A 23,973-nucleotide genomic window follows, 5' to 3' on the forward strand; every position below is an offset into this window, starting at 1 on the left:
GAGGTTACTAAAGGCCATCTTTGAGTTGGCTTTATGTAAATTAAATATGGCCACCAGAGCTGGGTACCTCTATAACTTAACTTGTCTCAGTGCTTTTAACAAGTCAGTGTCCTTTTTAGTATTAAATTCAACTAGTGTTGATTCTTAAACCCTCTGGATCCATTTTCTAACCTACTTTTTTATCATGCAGGCTTTTGTTAAATTGGGTTATTGAAAATGCTTAATGACTAATTTTATGAATCCTACGTGTGGTTGTATCTCTGGGTGAATCTGATATGTCTAGCTCTTTAATATTCATATATTCTAGGAGGGCTCAGCAGAGTGAGCTTGACTCCCGGGATCTTCTCTGTTTTAGGCAAAGAAAAAGGAGCTTGCCAGGAGAGATGACATTGAGGATGGAGACAGCATGATTTCTTCAGCCACCTCTGATACTGGTAGTGCCAAAAGAAAAAGGTATAGATATTTTTCTTATAACTGAAGACATCTTCTCAGTTTCTATTTATTTCGTCTCAGATGAGCACAGAAAAATGTTTTTTAAGATATTAAATATGAATTCTCTTATAAGATTTTAAATACTTTATAACATGTATTCTTTTAGAATTTATTTGTAAACTATATATAATTAGCATTTTTTGTGCAAGTACCTATTGCTTTTAGATGATATAGATAAAAATGACAACTATTTAAATAGGTTGGTGAAACATGTTCTTTTTGTGATCCATGTTATTTTGTTTTAATAGTGCTACTTAAATCTAATTTAGGTAATTTTTCAGGGTAAATTAGAAAATTTTTAGTGCTATCACTGCAGTGAAGTAAGTCATTACTATTGCCCCTTTGTTTTTCCTTGTTAATCTGATCTTTATTTGCCATTTTAAGGATGTCAGATTGTAAAATTCTAAGTCATAACTTCTTTTAGTTCATAAACTGTTAAGCTAGATATTTGGCTTTCTTTTTTTTCTAACCTTTCTCTCAACTTCCCTAACCCTTTCTTTCTCTCCTGGGTTTCATGGAAGGGGACCTTACTGTGAGATTCTGGAGCTGGACTTCTATAAAGAGTCATGCAAGGCCATCTCTTTTTGTCTGTGCCTCCCACATGGAGTTTCTCTGGCTTGATCTTTGTGGAACACTGTATTCCCCCTTAACCTTAACTCTCTCACCATCTTTTTAGCAGCATCAGTCCAAAGAGGATACCTTAGATAAGGAAGAAGCTAATCACTAATAGCAGGGTATGACACATTCAAAGTTGAATGAAGAAGTCATTAGTAACTGTTGATATAATTCTGTTCATACATTAATAGATCCACCAAGATGAGAAGATTAAAAAAAATGGTTAAGGAAAGAGAAGCTGTCCTATATTACCTTCTTATAAATAGCATTTGGGAAAACTTTTTTTAGCTTTGAAAAAAACTTTGTTTGCTAATCTATGCCATGGTAACTAAATTGATTGATGTACCCTGAGATGTGAGTCTCCTCCATTACTGGCCTATGATTTTCATCCTTCCAAGTTCTTAATTCCTTGTTATACCAGGGACAACGGAGGAAAAATGTGAAAGCAGATCAGAGACATCAAATCAAGAACATCTTTGAGTGTAATTATATAACTGTACTACAGCATCACCTGTGTTTTCCAGATCAGTCACCAATCAAAGATAAACACTTCTCAGGCAAAAGAAGGTAATGGAGGCAAAAGTGATGGTACATTTAGTGCCAACACCGAATGAAAAGAGAGATTGTAAACTAGTAAAGTGTTTAAACACACACACACACGCACGCATGCACACACACACACACAAATACAAATACAGTTCCAAGGATGCATTAGCCCAGGCCAGATACTTAAAAATTACCTATATCTCTGGCATGTACTTTGTGGGACAACCGAAGTTGATTAAATGAAAGATATTACTCTAAAACCTGCTGTAAAAAGAAAACTGAGCATTAAATTCTTGAAATAATAAAATTCCACTTCAAATCAAAAGTCCCTGTATGAACAGATTTCCTGGAAAGTGTTTTGTGAAAAACAGAAATAAGTGAAGAACAAATATAAATCATAGCTAAAGCAGTAAAAGAACCTACCCGGTTATGAAATAATAGGCATGAGTGGATGTTAAGAGGTTGAAAGAGGTCCTATACTTTAGACTCTGACAAAGAAAATAATGTAATTTTTGTGCCTTCCAAAAGGCTTACTAATTTAGAAGATAGTTATGTTAAGAGGATTTGGGAATAAAAAGTAGACTTCTCCAAAATTCAGGCAAACACAATAGCCTAGGAATTTAAGTAAAGCTTGTCCAGGGAAGTCAGGGCCACGTTTTCCAAGTATGATTCTATCTTTGCCTTATTTTTTTAATATTAATGAGTCTGAGAAAAGTTAATGTGATGTGTTCTCTTCATTGTGGGAGTGCATTCTTCTCCCTCAGCCCTCTACCCAAAAATCTACCTGCTGTCTTCCATGTTGAAATGTCCCAAGTGTTCTTATATCCTTTATCTTTTGGATTGAATAAATCCTTTTTTCTCAACCACATTTGGTTTATACATGACCCTCTGATGTTGCTTATTTTCTCTTCACATGTAATGTTTGTTTCTGCTTTCCCAGGAACACTCTTGACAGTGAGATGTTGGGTCTCAGGAGGCTATCCAGGTGTGCAGTCTTTTTTTATGAATAAACATTTTTAAAAGTGTAAACTGTGGCATGGTCAGTAGTATTGTTTAGGTGAAAAGTGAAGTCTTAAGCATGTGAAATAATGGTTCTTACTTGAGTGCTAGTTTATTTTATGAATAAAGAAAACAGTATAGTTTAGAAGTACAGTTAGTAAAAGAAAGTCTGGATTAGTTAACTTAGATAAGTTCAGTAGCCATAATTTGTTGCTTGGTTGGCCAGGGGCAACAAGCCCTCTCACCAGTCATTGTGGCTGTGCTTCAGCAGCAAAAGGTAGAGGGTAAGTTTATGATGGCATTGCCAGCATCCAGAAGCTAGCAGGTGCTAATTCCTTTTCAGGGATGCCCTTTACCTATTGGGGATGGTGGAGAGATTAAAATCAGTGTTGACAATCCAAGTGATGATGGTCTGTGTTGACACCTACCATTGGATTAGTACTTCTTGAGCATGAACATATTTTCTTAGTCTCTGATCTTGTCTATGTTTTATTTATTTAAAAGCATCCATTATTTTGCATGTTACTTGTGATTTTTAAAACAGCCTATGAGTTGCCATGTTATAGTCTATAGTCCTAGTAATCATTGTGTGGTGCTTTTATTTTTATCTTTGCTATCTGGCATTCATGGAGTGTCAATTGCTTGCAGAACACCAGACTCTGTTCTTACAGGTCATAAAGGAGAACATTTAGTCATCACCTGTACCTGTCAGGAATTTATTAAGTCAGGAAAACAGGTTGAAAACAAATGAAATTGTGTGGGAAGATTGTACTAAAATAATTACATAAGATACACAGTTGTGTAGTTGTATGGAAATGTTTCATGATTGCCCAAATAGCTTTAAGAAATCTGATTTCCCTACCATGTTTAAGTTAGTATTCTAAACTTATCTGTATGTTGCTACCATGAGTAGTCCATCCTACAAAATCTTCTTCCTAATATTTTTTTTTCTGAGCCTTTTCTTTTTTTTTTTATTGCTTAAAGTATTACAAAGGGTATTACATATGTGTCCTTTTAATATTTTCCTTAAGAAAAGTTTTCTCAGTATTTTTTTGAAAGACCATAGATTGTATTTATTTTTTAATTTTATTTTTATTGATTTCTGGGAGGAAGGGAGAAGGGGTGAGAAACAGAAACATCAGTGATTAGAGAGAATCATTGATTGGCTGCCTCCTGCACACCCCACACTGGGGATCGATCCGCAGTTCAGGAATGAGCCCTGACCGGGAATCGAACTGTGACCTCCTGGTTCGTAGGTAGACGCTCAGCCTCTGAGCCACGCCAACCAGGCTGTATTTCTTTTATATCACTCATAGTGTATGGCACAGCTCTAAGTAGTAGTAGAAATAGGAATGTGGTACATCAAGGAGTAGTATTGTAACCCCAAATTCTAGAGCCTGACTGCCTCAGTTCAAATCCCAGTTTTTCTTATTAGCTCTGATATGAGCCTCTTTTCAATTTACTCTTTCAAACAAGGAGTTGATGATAATACCTATATATGATTACTGAGTGAACCTGGTTAGTTATTATGTTTGAGCTTCGATACAAAAAGTACTCAGAAAAGGTAGCCGTGATTATTTTCTGAAAGTAGTTTCTGTTGACATCAAGATTTGAAATCAGTGGATTTCATTTTGTTTTTAGTCAGATGTTACTAGTCTGGGAAAACACATTAGAAAAGATGAATGGAAGGTTTTATTTCTTGAAGACTTGGAGATGAAATATAGCAAGCCTTATAAAAGAAAGAACCTTTAGATTTACTTAGCTTAACGGTAAGCACCACTGGAGCTCTAGGGCCAGTGAATTAAATGCTGGGCTACCTTGAAGCCTATGAACAGAGTGGACTTTGATTAGAGAAGCTATTAGTAAGCATTAACTTGGGAAAGGGAAGAGCATGATAAAAGCAGCCTGGTGATTATCAGCTCATTCAATTCTCAGTACTGAATACTCACTTTATGACCTTAGGTATTCACTTGACCTCTCTAATCCTGTTTTTACATCTGCAACATTGAGATAATAATTGTACCTGGTTGTCAAAGTTGTAGGATTAAATGAAAATGTATATGTCAAAGTTGTAAGACTAAATGAGAATGTATATATGGTCCTTAGTGCAGTCTCTGACACATGGTACAAGTGTTAGCTATAACTATAAATAGGATGTGTATGTGTATGCAAATACATCCTATATAATAAAGAGCTAATATGCTAATTAGACCAAACAGCCGATCGGCCATCTGGACAACATTCCGGACAAAGCCAGGGCTGTGAGGGCCGGCCGAGGCTGCGAGGGGCTGTGAGGGCCGAGCCCCTTGCACGAATTTTGTGCATCGGGCCTCTAGTATAATAATAAATAATAACTTCAGAGGGAGAATAATTAAGAACATTTGAGGAAGTGGTCGGCCACAAGGTATGAGGGTTAGGACTAACACTGGCATGAAAAACTGAAATATCAGATCTAGAAGGGCTATGGAGGGCCTTTAAAACTTGGTGATGACCTGGCTGGTTTGGTTCAGTGGATAGAGCATCAGCCTGTGGACCAAAGGGCCCTGGGTTCGATTCTAGCACATGCCCCAGTTGTGTGCTTGATCCCCAGGAGGGGGCATGCAGGAGGCAGACAATCAATGATTCTCTCTCATCATTGATGTTTCTGTCTCTCTCTCTCCCTTTCCAGTCCTCTCAAATCAATAAAAATATTTTAGCCCTAACTGGTTTGGTTCAGTGGATAGAGAGTCGGCCTGCGGACTGAAGGATCCCAGGTTCTATTCCAGTCAGGTTGCAGGCACATCCCCAGTAGGGAGTGTGCAGGAGGCAGCTGAATTGATGTTTCTTTCTCATCAATGTTTCTAAATCTCTATCCCTCTCCCTTCCTCTCTGTAAAAAATCAATAAAATATTTTATATTTTATTGATTTTTTACAGAGAGGAAGGGAGAGGGATAGAAAGTCAGAAACATCGATGAGAGAGATCGATCAGCTGCCTCCTGCACGCCCCCCAGTGGGGACGTGCCCGCAACCAAGGCACATGCCCCTGACCGGAATCGAACCTGGGACCCTTGAGTCCGCAGGCCAACGCTCTATCCACTGAGCCAAACCGGTTCGGCAGTAAAATATATTTTTAAAAAAACATTTTAAAAAACACACACAAGAAAACTTGGTGATAAACTAAGAAGCAAAAAATGATAGTAATTCCATTACTTCTGGCTGGTGTGGGGGTCAGGAGGAGGAGGGTGGCAGTTATTCTGGAAAATCAGGCATTCAGAATGGAGCCTCTGTCAGCTCATGATCTTTGTGCAATTTAGAAAAAGCACCCATTTCTCAAGACGCTTGACTTTCATTTGTTGGGAAATTGCTGTAGTAAACTGATTTTTAGCACAGGACCCTTTATAGCCCATCCTATATAATAAAAGCATAATATGCAAATCAACTGAACAGAACAACCAGTCGGTGGGGGGTGGGGCCGGTGAGCAGGCAGTGCCAGGCCAGCCAGGGCATGTGCCAGAGGGCAGAGGGAGGGAATTGCAGTTGGGGGGCTGGGGGATCAGTGACCAGTGGTGGCAGGGGGAGGAGGTGGGGCGACAAAGTATGTGCCCTACACCGTCTCCTGATCAGCCCATCCAGTCGCCTCCCACACAGGGAGGCCAGACTGCCGCTTAGGCCCACTCCCCATAGGACATCCCCTGAGGACTCCCAGACTGTGAGAGGGCGCAGGCCCAGCTGAGGGAACCCCACCCAGTGCATGAATTTTCGTGCACTGGGCCTCTAGCCTCCTATAAAATTCTAGAATTCTATGTTTGTTATAACAATGTCTGTGATCTGAATTGGCATCTCTTTAAGTGCACAATGATAAACAATCCTGGTTTTGAACTCCCTTAAGATGTATTTTACTTTATGTTAAAAAATACTGATAAAGATGAAAAGAAGAATGAGTAGGCCAGGTCTGGGATTTAATTTATGCACCTTTCCCAAAATGGGGAAAAGTAAACAAACTGCAGTTAATGGTCTGAGAAAGGAGAGTAGTAAGATGCATAAAGAGGTTCTAAAAAGAATCTGAAAAGCAAAATAACATTGAAAACAGTAACCAGAAAATATTAAATAGGGAATGTGATCGCTGTCTTTTTATAATATAGTTTCATTTCAGAAAGTATTTAAACTTACTTTCAAAAGTCATGGATATAATCAGAGTTTGGCATCCAAATTGGAAAAACATAAAGCAGATGTACTAGTTAACTAGTCTAATACAGTTTATTTTAAAAGAATATAAATTTAGCTCTGCATTTTCTGACAGCCAGGTTAAAACTAATGGGCCAAGTTGTTCTCAGTCTCAAAGGCAATTTAAGGATTTGGAAAAATGTAAACAAAATAACAAAAATGGATTTGTTCAGAAAAGATCCTAAGGGACTCTGATTAAAAAAGTTTGCTGCCTTTGATGATGGAAACTAGTTACACATCTCTCTTAAAGCATGACTGATACAAATGTAAAAAGGATGCTATTAATAATCTATGTCCTAAAACAGTAAATTTCAGTTATTAGAGCAGTTTCTTTTCTTTTTTTAAAAAAAAAAATGTTTTTATTTATTTCAGAGAGAGGAAGGGAGAGGACGAGAGGGATAGAGACATTAATGATGAGAAAGAATCATTGATTGGCTGCCTCCTACACTGTCCTTACTGGTGATCCAGCCCACAACTTGAGTATGTGCCCTGACAGGAAATCAAACCTTGACCTACGGGTTCAAGAGCTGACACTCAACCACCGAGCTACACTGACCAGGCTAGAGCAGTTTCTTAAACAATTAGATTTTATATTTTTAGTATGTTCCATTCAAAACTGCCTAGTGTCAGTTATTCCCGTAGGAAGAACCGACCACTTGCCATTCTTTTACTTTTTGGCATTTCCCCTAAAATTTAGTTAAAAGCCTTTCCTTCTCTTTAAAAGTCTGATAAAAATTCTGCCCTAGACTCACTCACATTAGAATATTTGTAGCTTCATACAGAAAAGCCTAATTGTACTTGTACTGGAACTAGGAAGTGAATAGAGCTGATCTTTTGGTCTAGGTAAGGGCCTCAATTGAATTGTTGTGCTTGGTATTTCTGGAATGAGGAGTGATTTCATTCTGAGTTGATTATTGAAGAGCTCTTTTAAGCTCAGATGTTTAAAATAGAATTCTCGAGTCTTCCTTTTGAAGTTCACCCACAAGTAAAACCTAAAGAAACCATATCTGACTTTAGTAGTTTTAAGTATTCTGTGATATCAAATTTAGGTTCTGAAATGTTTCTTTTGAGGTTTCCTCATGGTTAAAGCTATCTGTGATTTAATTTCTCCCTAGATGTGGAGCTCGGTGGTATTGGAGCTTTGTCCCGAGTTCCCTTTCCATTATCCACTTGCTAAAGACCTGGATTGAGAGAACGCTTCCTCTCACATCATTGCCCCAGGATGCCTCTTTGGAGAAATTTTCAGTAGATGAAACATCTTCTAGATCAGCTCACATTAGAATTGGCAGTTGCCAATCTTTTGGACCTAATAGACCACTGTGGACCACCTGTTGGTGACTGCTGTTCTAGATCAGTGGTTCTCAACCTTCCTAATGCCGCGACCCTTTAATACAGTCCCTCATGTTGTAGTGACCCCCAATTTCATTGTTACAAATTGAACATAATTAAAGCATAGTGATTAATCACAAAAACAATATGTAATTATATATGTGTTTTCTGATGGTCTTAGGCGACTCCTGTGAAAGGGTCGTTCGACCCCCAAAGGGATCGCGACCCACAGGTTGAGAACCGCTGTTCTAGATTGTCCTCACATAACAATCACTTATTTGATGTAGAGACACAAAAATAATGATAGGAGGAAATGGCAGGAATGATCAAGGGGGCCACCAAGGGAAATGAGCAGACTGAATACACAGCTTATGGGATGATCCCAGCCATAGGAAATGGGAATCCATGTTCTCACCTAATAGCTCCATGATGCTAGGAGATATGCATTTCTGAGGCATTTTACTTTTTGTTTTGTTAATCCTCACCCAAGGGTGTTTTTCCCCTTGATTTTTAGAGAAGGTGGGAGGGGAAAGAGAAATATTGATGTGAGAGAGACACATCAATTGGTTGCCTATTGCACACACCCTGACAAGTCATCGGACCTAACCTGTAACCTGGGTATGTGCCCTTGAGTGGAAATCGAATCCATGACCCTTGGTGCTTAAGGATGAATATTTCTCTTCACATCTGTTAATTGTTCTTTGAGTTTTGTTTCTTTTCTTTCTTTTAAGCATACTTTGAACCTTGGAGAGAAAATATCTGGCCTTTGGCTTCTTCATGACCCAGCAATACAGTTAGTGATCAGAAAACTAGACTTGGAGACCCACTCAGCCACATAGTTTGCTTCAAGAATGAATTTCCTTTCATTTATAAGATAGGGAACAGATAAAAACTATTTATCTCTAAGTACTACATTATAGGATTTTAGTTTCTGTTGAATAGAAATTAAGTTATACATCATTTCTTTCTATTTCCTATATTCCTGTTCTTTGAGACTGCTGGTTTGAGTCTGGCTAGAATTTCTTTATCAGTGTGCTGAAGGCATACATTGGGCCAGAAATCATATTGGGAGATCATCTCTTCTGACAATTCATTGAACCACTCACCTTGGGCAGGTCATTTAGCCTCTTTGAACCAGTTTCCTCAGCAATTCGGAGACTAGCCCATATGATCTTACGGGCCTCTTTTTAACTCAGGTTCTAATCTGTGATCCCTTGTACTTTGTTCCATACCACTCACTTCAGTTTCTTAGTATCATATTTCATTGGGGGAATTTGGAGAACAAGACAGGGATTCACACTCAAGGATGAAAATTTACTCAAGAGCTCAGATGAACCACAGACTTTTTTTTTTTTTTTTTTTTTTTTTTTGGTAAGAGAACATTTATTTGCTAAATCACAGAGGTAGAAAAAGTAATTCCTAGAAGAAATGGGCTTAGCAAGCAAAGAAAGGGCTCTTGGAGCTTGGGAGTGGGGAAGCTAATGTTAATGTGCGGGGGGGCGGGGGGGGGGGCGGGTTGTGACATGGTAGAGGGAGGAGGAAAAGGGATAAAGGGAAAGAAAGGCACAGGCATCTTCCCAGGAGGAAGAGTGCACTGGGTCTTCCATCCTAAGGGTTAAGGATGGAAATTTTAGGGGAGGTCCCAGGGTAAGGTCTCAATAGAATATTCAGTGGTTTTCCAGGTGTATCCATTCAGGATTGTGGTCTCCACTGATTGGCCAGCACCAGGGCAGGGGGGGTAGGAGATTATTCAGTGCAGCTAGTCCTGATGTCAGCCTTGGCTGGTTTTGTTGTTTATCTGGGCCTGGGACTGAAATACTATTTTAACGGGGGCCTAGATGTTATCTCTAGGGAGAAATGGTCAGGGGGTCCAAGCTGCATGACCAGTGATATGTTAGGGAGGGAAAAGTCACCCTGGAGGCGAGGCCCCACCCTACAATTGATTGTCCATTGCTGGATACCTTGGCTTTCCATCCTGGTGACCTTCTGTACCTGGCCCATCGTCCTTGCTCTGCTCATGTCTGTCTAACTGCCTACAGCATCACCCCCTCAAGGATCTTGGCTCTGAAATCTTTCAGAGAAAAGGAGTGCAGGGTCTCTTCTGTAGCAGCTTCCTGCTGAAAGGGGGTGATGTTTTTCTTCAGAGCCAAGAGAATCTTGCTGTCTGTCAGGGACTGTGAAGCCTAGGCACAGAAGGAGGTGGCAGTGGTGTCTAAAGGTCCCTGAGAACGAGTAAGGCTTGTAACCTGGTGTAGACAAACTGTGTTACAAAACATAGTATTATTGGGGCAAAAGTTGGAATGACAAGAGTTATGACAAATGGTCCAGTGGAAGGAAAAAGTTTTACTTGTAATAATTCCAAGTAAAAGGATGGGAGAAAAATAAAACATTAGTTTGGAAGTTTGTAGCCAAATATTTACAAACATTAGAAAAATTCAGGATCCAATTTAATTCATAGGTGAAAAATAAAACTTTGGAGATAATTAATTGAATTCGTGTCTAACATTCACAACTGTGTATTAGAGTCTATTGAAGTACAATTTTCCCCCTAAAATCACCCTCATTTTTATTATAGACCTATTTATTTACTATATTACGTCCAGGTGCAGTTTGGCCTGATTGTTTGCATAAACATAACAAGAATAGCAATAGATTGTATAGGCTTTTTAAAAATCTGCTTTGCTGGAATGATTGAGCTTTAATGAGCCTTTTAGGGCAAAGAAGCTGAGCCACCTAGTTGCCATCAGGTTTGACTGCAATACCTGTAGACTTGGGTGAATTCCTCACATTTTTGAGGTTTCCAAAATGTCTTGAGGTTCCTTGCCATCTCTCAGGAAAGCAACCTTCCTTCCTTACCTGGAAAGACTGCCATGAACCACGTGACCAAGCAAGGTGCCAGTCTTTCTCCAAGGGACTCCTATTGGCTTCAAAGTCAGTTTTCATTCCTTCAAGATTTCTGGTGACACAGATTATTTATTCTTTACACTGGGTTGGCATTATGGTTGGAATAATGCTAATGGAGGAAGGAAGCAGGCCCTGACCCTGACAGGGTAAATGCAAGAGAGACTTGTATCTACTATAGAAACACTAACCTGGCAGACAGACTCACTTTGTTTTCTGGTAATTAGGATATGCAGGTATTCAGAGTGGTTGTCTTAAGAGATAGAACACTTGTGTGTGTGCATTTGTGTTTTGTTTTTTAAGCGAGGACTGTTAATAGTAGGGAATCAGTAGTTTTATTTCACTTTTGCTGTATTCTTAAAAACAAAAAGTAACATTTCAATTGATAATAAGATTTGTGTGTTTTTTGGCTGTCAGACAAGATCTTTTTTCAAACATTGCATTTCATAAATATTCTAAACAGGTTTGTCTGGTGTTCATTGGCTGCTCCTGCCATAGTCACTATGTTTTAATGATTTTGGAAATTTTCCTTATACTTGCTTGTAGCTTCCAGCATGTTTACTAGTACTGTGTTTGTGGCATACATAATCAACAAATTATAATCATTATGAAGCACCTGCAAGATTAACTAATTTCATTTCATGTGCATCCTTGTATAAAAAAACCTGAATTTCTCATTTTCCCCTTTTCTACCTCCCTTTTCAACAGTAAAAAGAACATAAGAAAGCAGCGAATGAAAATCTTATTCAATGTTGTTCTTGAAGCTCGTGAACCAGGTTCTGGCAGAAGACTTTGTGATCTATTTATGGTTAAACCATCCAAAAAGGACTATCCTGATTATTATAAAATCATTTTGGAGCCAATGGACTTGAAAATAATTGAGCATAACATCCGCAATGACAAATATGCAGGGGAAGAGGGGATGATGGAAGACATGAAGTTGATGTTCCGGAATGCCAGACACTATAATGAGGAGGGCTCCCAGGTAAGGACATATGAGGAATCAGTTTTTTATCAGTGTAGCTAAGACACATTTTCTTTCTTTCTTTTCTCCTTTCTTTCTTTCTCTTTAAAATATATTTTTACTTATTTCAGAGAGAAAGGGAGAGGGAGAGAGAGATAGAAACATCAATGATGAGAGAGAATCATTGATCAGCTGTCTCCTGCATGCCCCACACTGGCAATCCAGCCCACAACTGGGGCATATGCCCTTGACTGGAATCAAACCCGGGACCCTTCAATCCAGCGGTCACCAACTGGTGGTCCACGGACCACTGGTGGCTCGTGAGGTCCAAAAGGTTGGCAACCGCTGCTTCAGTCCACAGGCCAACGCTCTATCCACTGAGCCAAACCAGCTAGGGTGACACATTTTCTTTTGCACTCATAAAATAATGGATTTTTAGAGACCAGGTCTAACTTAGGTTATTCTTCTCAGTGACTAGCTTAATAGTTTGTCTTTCTTAATTATTTAAAATGGGAGGCAGGGCATTATAAAAGTTCATACTCTGTAATCTAACAGCCTACATTTGAATTCTGCTCTTCCAGTCCCTGTGTAACTAACATCTTTTCTAAACCTCTTATCTTTTCTCATCTGTCAGTTGGGGATAATAGTAGTACATGCATTAGGGTTGTAGTAGGATTTATATGAGATAGTGTATACAGAGCATGTAGCACTGTGTCTGCTGTTCAAATAAGCACTCAAAGCCAATGGCATTAAAATCTTTCATTATTATTATCATTACTATCCTCAGTAGCCATACTTTTTCAAGGATAGTTCATTAAATGTTATGATTATATAAGAATGAGAATAGTCCTATTAATGCACCTATAAATGATTGATTTTGTTATGAAGTTTTTTGATTTTCAGTCTTTTATCAGTGTAGTTAATATATATTCTTCTCTCTTTGATATTTTTTCTACTTTATGCCCTTATGTACTTTATTTTTATTTTTTTATATTTTTATTTATTTCAGAGAGGAAGGGAGAGAGACAGAGATAGAAACATCAGTGATGAGAGAGAATCATTGATTGGCTGCCTCCTGCACAGAGCCTGCAACCTGGGCATGTGACCTGACCAGGAATTGAACTGTGACCTCCTGGTTCATAGGTCAACAAGCCATGCCAGCTGGGCTACTTTATTTTTTTTATTGAGGTATTAGTAACATTGTATTAGTTTCAGGTATGCAGCATAGTGATTTGATATTTATATGTATTGCAAAATGATCATCATAATAAGTCTAACAGTTATCACTATGCAATACAACATTATTAACTTTAGTTACCATGCTGTGCATCACATCCCCAGGACTTACTTATTTAATACCTGGAAGTTTGTAACTGTTGACCCATTTTGCCTACCCTCACCTCTGGCAACCATCAATCTGTTTTTGTATCTATGAGTTTGTTTTGTTTGTTCATTTATTTTGTTTTCTAGATTCCACATATAAGTGAAATTATACAGTATTTGTCTTTCTCTGTCTGACTTATTTCACTTAGTATAATGCCCTCAAGGTCTATCCATGATGTCACAAGTGGCAAGAATAGTATTCCTCTGTGTGTGTGTATATGTGTGTACACCACATTTTCTTTATCCATTTACCCATAGATATACACTTAGGTTGTTTCTATATCTTGCCTATTGTAAATAATGCTGTAGTTAACATGGATGGGGTACAGGTACCTTTTTTAACTTCTTTTATCTACTTTAAATCTCCCAGAAATAAAGAAACATTTTCAAATCATTTTTTTGTTTCTTCTGCTTTTACATTTGAATATAAAATAAAGTAGGATGCTTGTGAGCAAAGAAATGGTTCTCGGTTATAAGGGTTTACACTATCCTCAGTACCAATGGCTAATGTGCCATGTCTGCCACTGATAGAGAAAAAAACTACCCTTAAGAAGTAGCCAAGGAAAATGTCACATTCCCTAAGTCCCTCTGCTCTGGCAGCAGATAGGGAGGACAGAGCCCCTCTGTAGAGGTGGTGGGGGGCCATTAGGGATGTGACCTTGTTCTCAGCTACATATACTACCCTTCAGTCAATCATTCTTCAGAGAGCGCTTAAGCAGTGATTGTTGCTTTTTACAGATCAGATTCCAGACTGATGCTAAATCCCATTTAACCTGGGATTTGGTTTGAGATATTCTCTTCAACTATTAGATATTTTTAATTTTTAATTTTCATTGAGCTAAGTCTGCTACTTTGAGGGTCCAGTGAAAAAGATTTATGAAGGAAAAAACATGTAAATATGTTCTAAAACTTCTGTAGTCACTTGCAATGATTCTACTATAGTAGTTCTCAAACGTTAGCATGCTTGTGTGCACATTAAAATCACCTGGAAAGCTTAACACGTTAAGCACCAAGCCTGTTTTGTCTTCCTTTCCGTTTAGCCCGCGATATCCGATTTCACCAATATGCTGGCATCACCAGTGACTGACGAGTCCAGGCGGAAAGTATAGTGTCAGTCACCGGTGTTAATGTGTTAACAAATCAATTGAAGCCTAAGCCCACTGCACAGAGATGTGATTTGATGGTGATCTCAAGCTTTATTTCTTTAGTTCCAAACTATTCTAACCTGTATTTTTAAAACTTCTTTATGGATATATATATTCTACTTGATTAGTAAGTATTTTAGAAAATAATTGTAAATATATTTATGGAATATAGGTGTACAACGATGCGCACATCCTGGAAAAGTTACTCAAAGATAAAAGGAAAGAGCTGGGACCACTGCCTGATGATGATGACATGGCTTCTCCCAAACTCAAGCTGAGTAAGGCAACCTCACAGTTTGTTATTCCATTTAGTCTATCAAGGATAGATTACTGATTTGCTGAAAAATCCTATATAATAAAGCGTGGGCATGCAAATTGACTGTCACTCTGCCACAAAGATGGCAGCGCTCACAGCAGAGGCGGGATTTCCATAACACAAGATGGCTGCACCCACAGTGGAGGCTGAGTTCCCGTAACGAGCCTCAACGAACAATCAGCAGGGACCTGAGGTTGCGCCCCCCACCCCCCATGGGGCTTGACAGAGGACCTCAGGCCACGCCCTCCACCTGGAAGGGCTTGACAGGGGACCTCAGGCTGTGCCCCCTGCCCCGATGCCATGCTAGGGGACCTCAGGCCACACCCTCGGCCCAGGACCAGGCCGGGGGACCCCAGGCCATGCCCCCCACCCAGTGGGGCTTGAGGGGGGACCTGAGGCTGCACTCCCCACCCCAGCACCAGGTCAGGGGATCTGAGGCCGTGCCCCCGCCCGGTGGGGCTTGACGGGAGACCTCAAGGTGTGCCTCCCACCCCAGTGTTGGGCCGGGGGACCCCAGGCTGCGCCCCCCACCCTGGCACTAGGCTGAGGGACCTCAGGCTGTGCCCCCGACCCCGGCGCCAGGCTGAGGGACCTCAGGCCATGCCCCCTACATGGTGGGGCTTGATAGGGGACCTCAAGGTGCACCCCCCACCCCAGTCCTGGGCCGGGGGACCTCAGGCTGCTCCTTTCACTCCAGGCCAGGGAACCTCAGGTCGTGTCCCCCACCCAGCAGGGCTTGACAGGGGACCTAAGGCTGTGCCCCTTTCCCATGGGGCTTGACAGGGGACCTGAGGCTACACCCCCCCCGCCTAGCAGGGCTTGACAGGGGACCTCAGGCCATGCCCCCCCACATGGTGGGGCTTGACAAGGCATCTCAGGCCACATCCCCCACATGGTGGGGCTTGACGGGGGACCTCATGCTTCTCCCCCCCCTCCCCCGGCTCAGGCTGGGGGACCTGAGGCCGTGCCCCCCGCCCGGCAGCCCTTGACAAGGGTGGGACCGGCGGGTCTGGATCTAGCCCAATCGGGGAGCGGGGGCTGGTTGGGTCTGGGTCTCATGTGATTTTGAGGCACACGTGGGTGGGCGGGGACTTGACTCTGGTCCCGTGGTGCAGTCCAGACTCTGACAGGAGGAAGATTTTCATATACATTTTACTAATTTTCTTTCATCTCTGACACTTCTATTATAGAGAAAGGGCAAATAGCAATATTAAAATATTTCCTCTAATTAATCCCCTTTTAATGTGCACGAATTTCATGCATCGGGCCGCTAGTACTTAATAAATGGTGAATGCATTTGAACAAGCATTCACTTCCATATTTTAAGTTGTTAAACTGTGGAAAGCATTTGGGAATAGAATATAATGTCGGTGGTGTTTACTTTCTTAAATGTGGTAGATATTTTGTAAATGTTAGTCAGAATAGGTATTTTTTTTCCATATATGATGCCTGAAAGAGTGTAGTGGCAAATTTTGGTTTTTGTATGTTTGCTGATTACTAGAATTAAAAATGAATCCCAGCAACTTCTACTGACAGAATTTAAGAGGGTAGGGATGTCCAGCCACTGTACTATAAGTTAACTTAGCTGTCTTGAATGTGGTGTGTGGATGGTATTAAAAACTTTGAAGGAAAAGAATAACTCAAAAATAATTACTACCATTAGGCTAAGCAAGACATTTCTGCTTTATTAAAATTTATAATTAATGAAGTAAATACCAACAAATAATAATGGTGTTGTCATATTTTTTTAGAGCCATATTTACTGAATAGGGAAATGTGATTCTACTTTTTAAATGAAATGACTGTACACTGAATTTTACAATAGCTTTGGTGATGATTTTTTTTTTTTAAGTTATTTGTCTTTTCATGGAATTGTAAAAGCATACAAAAAAGGTTTGCAGAAATGAAATACATTTTTCTACTTTTTAGGGACACAGTGCCTTTTAAAACTAGAACTGGCCCTGACCAGGTAACTCATTGACTCGATACACCAAGGTTGCAGATTTGATCCCCAGTCAGGGCACATAGAGAATCAACCAATGAATGCATAAATAAATGAAACAAATCCAGGTTTTTCTCTTTCTCTCTCTCTTTCTCTCTCTCTCTCTCTTTCTCCTTCCCTCTCTCTTCCCCCATTCTCTCCCTCTCTCTAAAATCAACAAGTAAAAAATGAAAAAAAAACTAGAAGTAATTCTGTAAGTTGAGTTAGGACACTAAAATTTGATCAACCAGTAAATAGATAATTTAACAGTGGCTAAATATATAAAAATACATGTGTTTCTTTAACTTTGGGGAAGGGAGATTTTAACATGTAATGTTACCTTTTCATTTCTCTATATTACGAAAAATTTCAAACATACACAAATATAAAGAATGGTATAATGAAATTCTGTATGCTATACCTGTTGCTCAGCATTATCAAGATTGTATTGCCCAGCTGGCATGGCTCAGTGATTGAGCATTGATCTGAGAATCAGGTGGTCATGGTTTGATTCCCGGTCAGGACAAATGCCCAGATTGCAGGCTCGATCCCCAGTGTGGGGCTTGCAGGAGACAGCCAATCAGTGATTCCCTCTCATCATTGATGTTTCTATCTCCCCCTCCCCTCCTCTCTGAAATCAATAAAAACATTTTTTTAAAAAAAGATTATATTATACTTATTTCCTATATTCCCTTTTCTTATTTCCTATATTCCTCTTTGGTTCTAACTATTTTAAAAGAAAATCCAATCATGTCATTTAATTTCTACATAGTTTAGTATAGATCTCTGAAATATACAGATACAGCTGACCCTTAAACAACTTGGGGATTTAAGGGTATGTCCCTAAAATTCCCATGTAACTTACATGAGCCCTCATATGTAGATTCCCATCCCAGGATAAAAAATCCTGTTTTTAATACAGGGTTAATTGAATCTGTGGATTCGAAACCCTAGGGATACAGGAGGCTCACTATATGTTTATTGAAAAAAGTCCATCTGTAATGGATCCTCGAAGTTCAAATTAGCGTTCAAGGGTCAAGTCATTATCACATCTAGCAAAATTATCAGTTTCTCTTTTAAAAAATATTTTTTATTGATTTTAGAGAAGGGAGAGGGAGAGAGAGATAGAAACATTGATGGGCTATCTCTTAGAGATCGAGCCCACAACCTGGACTTGTGCCCAAACTGGGAAATGAATCTGTGACCTCTGGGTGTGTAGGAAGGCACTCAGCCAACTGAGCCACACCGGCCAGGAAAAGTATCAGCTTCTTAGTATCTGGGTCTCATTTAATGACCTATCAAATTTTATTAGTTGTCTCACAAATGTATTTTTACAGTTGGTTTCTTCAGGTCAGGATCTAATTATGTTCTATATATTACATTTGATTGTTATGCCCCTAAACTCATAATCTAGAGCACTTCCCTACTGTTTTTTTAATCCTCACGCCATTGACTCTTTAGGAACCAGGTCACTTTTCTTGTACAGTCCCAAATTCTGGGTTAGTCAGTTCAGTTCACTTGTTAACTTTTTCCTTTGTTCCCCTTATTTCTTACAAATGGAATTTAATTATATTGGCTTGACTAGATTCCATTTCAGCTTGTCAAGGATGCTTCATAATAAGTTTCTACAATTGTGTTGTATCACGTTTTAATGCAATGTCTGATTGATGTAGAATATAAAGAAGGTTCACACGTTGCATTTTTTTAAAATTCTTTATTGTTTAAAGTATTACATATAGTGTTACATATGTCTCCTTTTCCCCCCCGCATTGAGTCTCCCCGGCCCCCCACCCCACCCCCCAGCACATGCCCTCACCTCCCTAGTGTCTGTGTCCATTGGTTATGCTTATATGCATGCATACAAGTAGTTAGGTTGATCTCTTACCTTCCCCCCTCCCCTGCCCCCCCCTCCACACACACACAACCTTCCCTCTGAAGTTTGATGGTCTGTTTGATGCTTCTCTGTCTCTGGATCTATTTTTGTTTACCAGTTTATGTTGTTCATTATATTCCACAAATTTATCTTTCTCCGACTGGCTTATTTCACTTAGCATAATACTCTCCATATCCATCCATGCTGTTGCAAATGGTAAGATTTTTTTTTTTTACAGCAGCGTAGTATTCCATTGTGTAGATGTACACAGTTTTGTTTTTGTTTTTGTTTTTTTTTTAACAGATCATTGTGCATACTATGTAATGAAATGGTAGTAAGCAGAACGTGGAATGTAAAGAGACATTTTTTTTTAAATATATTTTATTGATTTTTTACAGAGAGGAAGGGAGAGGGATAGAGAGTCAGAAACATCGATCAGCTGCCTCCTGCACACCCCCCACTGGGGATGTGCCCACAACCAAGGCACATGCCCTTGGCTGGAATCGAACCCGGGACCCTTTGGTCCACAGGCCGACACTCTATCCACTGAGCCAAACCAGTCAGGGCTGTACACAGTTTTTTAATCCATTTGTCTGTTGATGGGCACTTAGGTTGTTTACAAATCTTAGCTGTTGTAAATTGTGCTGCTATGAACATAGGGGTGCATATGTCCTTTCTGATTGGTGTTTTGATTTCTTAGGATATATTCCTAGAAGTGGGATTACTGGGTCAAATGGGAGTTCCATTTTTAATGTTTTGAGGAAACTCCATACTGTTTTCCAAAGTGGCTGCATCAGTCTGCATTCCCACCAACAGTGCATGAGGGTTCCTTTTTCTCCACATCCTCGCCAGTGCTTGTCATTTGTCGATTTATTGATGATAGCCATTCTGACAGTTGTGAGATGGTATCTCATTGTCATTTTGATTTGCATCTCTCAGATGGTTAGTGACTTTGAGCATGTTTTCATATGTCTCTTGGCCTTCTATATGTTCACTTTCGAAAAGTGTCTATTTAAGTCCTTTGCCCATTTTTTGACTGGGTTATCTTCCTTTTGTTAAGATATATGAGTTCCCTATAAATTTTGGAGGTTAGGCCCTTATCGGATATAACATTGGCAAATATGTTCTCCCATGCAATGGGCTTTCTTGTTCCTTAAACTTCTGCACAGCAAAAGAAACCATCAACAAAACACACATTGCATTTTAATGGTGCTTCTTTTATTTTTTTTTTTTTTTTTTTTTTTTTATATATATTTTATTGATTTTTTAAAGAGAGGAAGGGAGAGAGAGATAGAGAGTCAGAAACATCGATGAGCGAGAAACATCGATCAGCCGCCCCCCGCACATCCCCCACCGGGGATATGCCCGCAACCCAGGCACATGCCCTTGACCGGAATCGAACCTGGGACCCCTCAGTCCGCAAGCCGACGCTCCATCCACTGAGCCAAACCGGTTTCGGCTAATGGTGCTTCTTTTAATTTTTAAATTCCCCTCCACCTCTCTTTATTTTTTCCTTCACAGTTGTTGAAAAATGTAGGTTTGTACTATAGTTTCCCACAGTCTGGGTTTTGCTAATCGCATTCCTTTGCCATGCTCTTTTGGCCTTTGTATTTCCTATAATTGGAGCCAGAGATTTGATCAAATTTATATTTGATCCTCATCCCCTCCCTTTGTCACAAAGTCCAACTTCAGAGGTGCTATATTATCTTCCATCAGGTGGCATGTGATATCTGGTTGTTTCTCTCCATTATGTTAACAGCTACTGATGCTCAGCTATTGATTCATTAAAGAGATGTAAAAGTAGTGATAATTTTATGTTAACATTTCTTACTCACTTACTGGCTGGAATACTTATATAGAGAAATTTTTCCTCATTCAATATTGGATTGCCTGGTGGTACGGTTTTTGGTTGCTTTTGTTTTTTGAAAGGATGAAAGCTAGATTTTCCTCCCTTTCCCCTTTACTTACCAGTTTTCAGAATACTGCATTGGTTTACTGACATCTCCAACATTTACCTGGTTATTTGTTTGCTAGAGGCCCAGTGCACGAAATTCATGCATTCAGGGTGGGGAGGGCCCCTCAGCCCAGCCTGCGCCCTCTCACAGTCTGGGAGACCTCGGGGGATGTCTCACTGATGGCTTAGGCCCACTCCCTGTCCTAAGCCATCAGTCAGATATCCTTAGCACTGCCACGGAAGCATGAGAGGCTCCTGCCACTGCCGCTGCACTCACCAGCCATGAGCCCAACTTCTGGCTGAGCAGCACTCCCGCTGTGGGAGCACACTGACCAAGGGGCAGCTCCTACATTGAACATCTGCCCCTGGTGGTCAGTGTGCGTCATAGCAACCAGTCATTCTGCCATTCAGTCGGTTTGCATATTAGCCTTTTATTATATAGGATTTTTATGTATCATTAAGAACTACTAGATTTAAACATATTGCTGAATTTTAACCCATTTAGTTATTGTCCTTATTGATGCTAATGTCCTAGGCTGGCTGCTATGTTCTTTTGACATGGCCATGGTAAGAAGTCAAAACTATATAGGGATATACTATACTGCTACTGGGTTGGTCATTGTTTCTAGGATTTTCATTGGACAGATGTAGGAAAGGGGTGTGTGTGTGTGTGTGTGTGTGTGTGTGTTTTATATTTAAAGATGAAATACATTTTAAGTTCATACTATTACTCTCAATTGAGATATAAAGCTATAAGGTTTTTATTTAGTGTCCTGTTGTAGCATCTATCTCTTTTTCACTCATGATGAAACTCTCAGTCCACAAGGATTCCACTGGTGATGAAATTAGAATGCCACATAACTACTAATTTTCTTTGTTCTCCCATATTCACATAACAGTATTTACCCTCTGTTGGGGGCCAGATGTAAGCTGGCAAGGTCCTTGCACCTGAAGGGGCCAGCAAGGCTGGGACCCTTACCCACACAGTTTTCCCAGACTTGTTTGGATGGCGATTATCAGTAGAATAAGAACAGCCTTTCATGGCTTACCAAGAAGTCTGTAACTATTTTGCTGAGATATGCTGTACTAAGAACTTGTCCTTCTGCTGTGTCTCTCCCTTAGAGATTAAGAGGAACAAAGAACACATTCCTCTTGACCTCCTATTCAGTGTCTTGTGTATAAATAGGATTGTGTAGCTAATAACCTTGCTTCAGTTCCTCGAAAACTGTAGTCCTCCCAATCCCACTTTCCTATCTTTATTTCTTTTCTCAATTCCCACCTCTCTGCCTCAGCCCGGCTCAACCTGTCAGGCTGGCCCTGACAACCTTCCAACCAAAAACATGATTATTGAAACAGTATAAATTTTTCCCAGTTCTTTCTTTGCAATAGAATATATTTCACTAGAGATACGCTAATTACTATGTTTTACAAATCACTTGGAATAGTCCATTTCTACCAACTATGTACAAATTTAGGTTCATTTATTTCATTTTATCCATTTAACATTAACTCTTTTTTCAGGTAGGAAGAGTGGTGTTTCTCCTAAAAAATCAAAATACATGACACCAATGCAGCAGAAACTAAATGAAGTATATGAAGCTGTAAAGAACTATACTGATAAGAGGGGTCGCCGCCTCAGTGCCATATTTCTGAGACTTCCCTCCAGATCTGAGCTGCCTGACTACTACCTGACCATTAAAAAGCCAATGGACATGGAAAAAATTCGAAGTCATATGATGGCCAACAAATACCAAGATATAGACTCCATGGTTGAGGACTTTGTTATGATGTTTAACAACGCCTGTACATACAATGAGCCTGAGTCTTTGATCTACAAAGATGCCCTTGTCCTACACAAAGTCCTGCTTGAAACTCGGAGAGACCTGGAGGGAGATGAGGACTCGCATGTTCCAAATGTTACCTTGCTGATTCAAGAGCTTATCCACAATCTTTTTGTGTCAGTCATGAGTCACCAGGATGATGAGGGAAGATGCTATAGTGACTCCTTAGCAGAAATTCCTGCTGTGGATCCCAGCTTTCCAAACAAACCTCCTCTTACTTTTGACATAATTAGGAAGAATGTTGAAAATAATCGCTACCGGCGGCTTGATTTATTTCAAGAGCATATGTTTGAAGTATTAGAAAGGGCAAGAAGGATGAATCGGTATGTTTTCAAAACCACTTCTTTTTTTTATATATATATAAACTGTGATATTTATTGTAAAACAGAAGAATTCTGCTTTGATGTACTGTTTCAGCTTAGGTGCATGATTACAGTTGGTGGAGTGCTATTTTGAATTCTGATTAGCCAGAACTTCTAGAGAGAGAGCATCTAGATTAGGACTGATGAGAAGAAGGAATAAGACAAAATTAGAGATCTGTTGAAAAGCAAAACTTAAAATACAGCCTTTCACAAACTTTTAAGAGAGAGAGAGTGGAAGGAAGGGGGAGAGACAGAGAGAAACATCAATGTGAGAGAGAGACATCAATTGGTTGCTTTCTGCATGCACCCTGACCAGGGTCGGGGATCGAACCTGCAACCAAGGTACATGCTTTTAATTGGAATTGAACCTGAGACCCTTCAGTCCATGGACTGACACTCTATCCAGTGAGCTGAACCAGTTTGGGTCACAAAATATTTTTTTAAAGGATAAAGTTTATAATTAGAAATAGTTGTATGGTTTTCTTTTGAAGTTTGATTTCAATTCAAGCATACTTTAAATAAGTTAAAATTGTTTTAAGGTATTGAACTGAGATTAAACTGATTTAAATTTGGTCACCATTTCAAGTACCTAAAAGGACTCTTTTTTCTTTTTGATCCTCACCAGAGGATATTTTTCCATTGACTTTTAGAAAGAGGGAAAGACAAAAATATCATTGTGAGAGAAACATTGATTGGTTGCCTCCTGCACGAGCCCTGACCAGGGCCCAGGCTGGGAAGGAACCTGCAACTGAGGTACATGCTGTTGACTGGAATCAAACCCAGGACCCTTTGGTCTGCAGGCCAACACTCTGTCCACTGAGCCAAACTGTCCAGGGCAGGACTTTTTGCTTTTAAATCTCAGATTTCTCCCTTTAAGTGCTTTCTGCTGACATTAAATGTTCTAAAACAGTGGTCAGCAAACTGTGGCTTGCAAGCCACATGCGGCTCTTTGGCCCCTTGAGTGTGGCTCTTCCACAAAATACCACATGCAGGCGCACATGTACAGTGCGACTAAAACTTCGTGGCCCATGCGTAGAAGTCGGTATTTTGTGGAAGAGCCACACTCAA

General features: G+C 39.9%; 1 protein-coding gene across 24 annotated transcripts in view; it reads left to right on the top strand.

Moving 5' to 3' along the window:
- Window positions 1-23,973, top strand: part of PBRM1 (polybromo 1) — a 134,826-nt gene that overhangs the window by 46,858 nt on the left and 63,995 nt on the right. For 17 of the 24 annotated variants that reach the window (XR_004971477.1, XM_036331957.1, XM_036331960.1 and 14 more), the window contains 5 exons: window positions 356-453; window positions 2,594-2,638; window positions 11,795-12,071; window positions 14,751-14,856; window positions 22,224-22,866. Coding sequence is in view for 23 of the 24 variants with exons in the window: in XM_036331957.1 (XP_036187850.1) it covers window positions 356-453; window positions 2,594-2,638; window positions 11,795-12,071; window positions 14,751-14,856; window positions 22,224-22,866 (1,169 nt within the window). In the remaining variant the exon portion in view is untranslated. The remainder of the gene's footprint in view (window positions 1-355; window positions 454-2,593; window positions 2,639-11,794; window positions 12,072-14,750; window positions 14,857-22,223; window positions 22,867-23,973) is intronic. The other 7 variants (XM_036331956.1, XM_036331962.1, XM_036331971.1 and 4 more) reach the window with 1 other exon arrangement.

The sequence above is a fragment of the Myotis myotis genome, unplaced genomic scaffold (genome assembly GCF_014108235.1).
Source record: "Myotis myotis isolate mMyoMyo1 unplaced genomic scaffold, mMyoMyo1.p scaffold_m19_p_13, whole genome shotgun sequence".
Classification (NCBI taxonomy): domain Eukaryota; kingdom Metazoa; phylum Chordata; class Mammalia; order Chiroptera; family Vespertilionidae; genus Myotis; species Myotis myotis.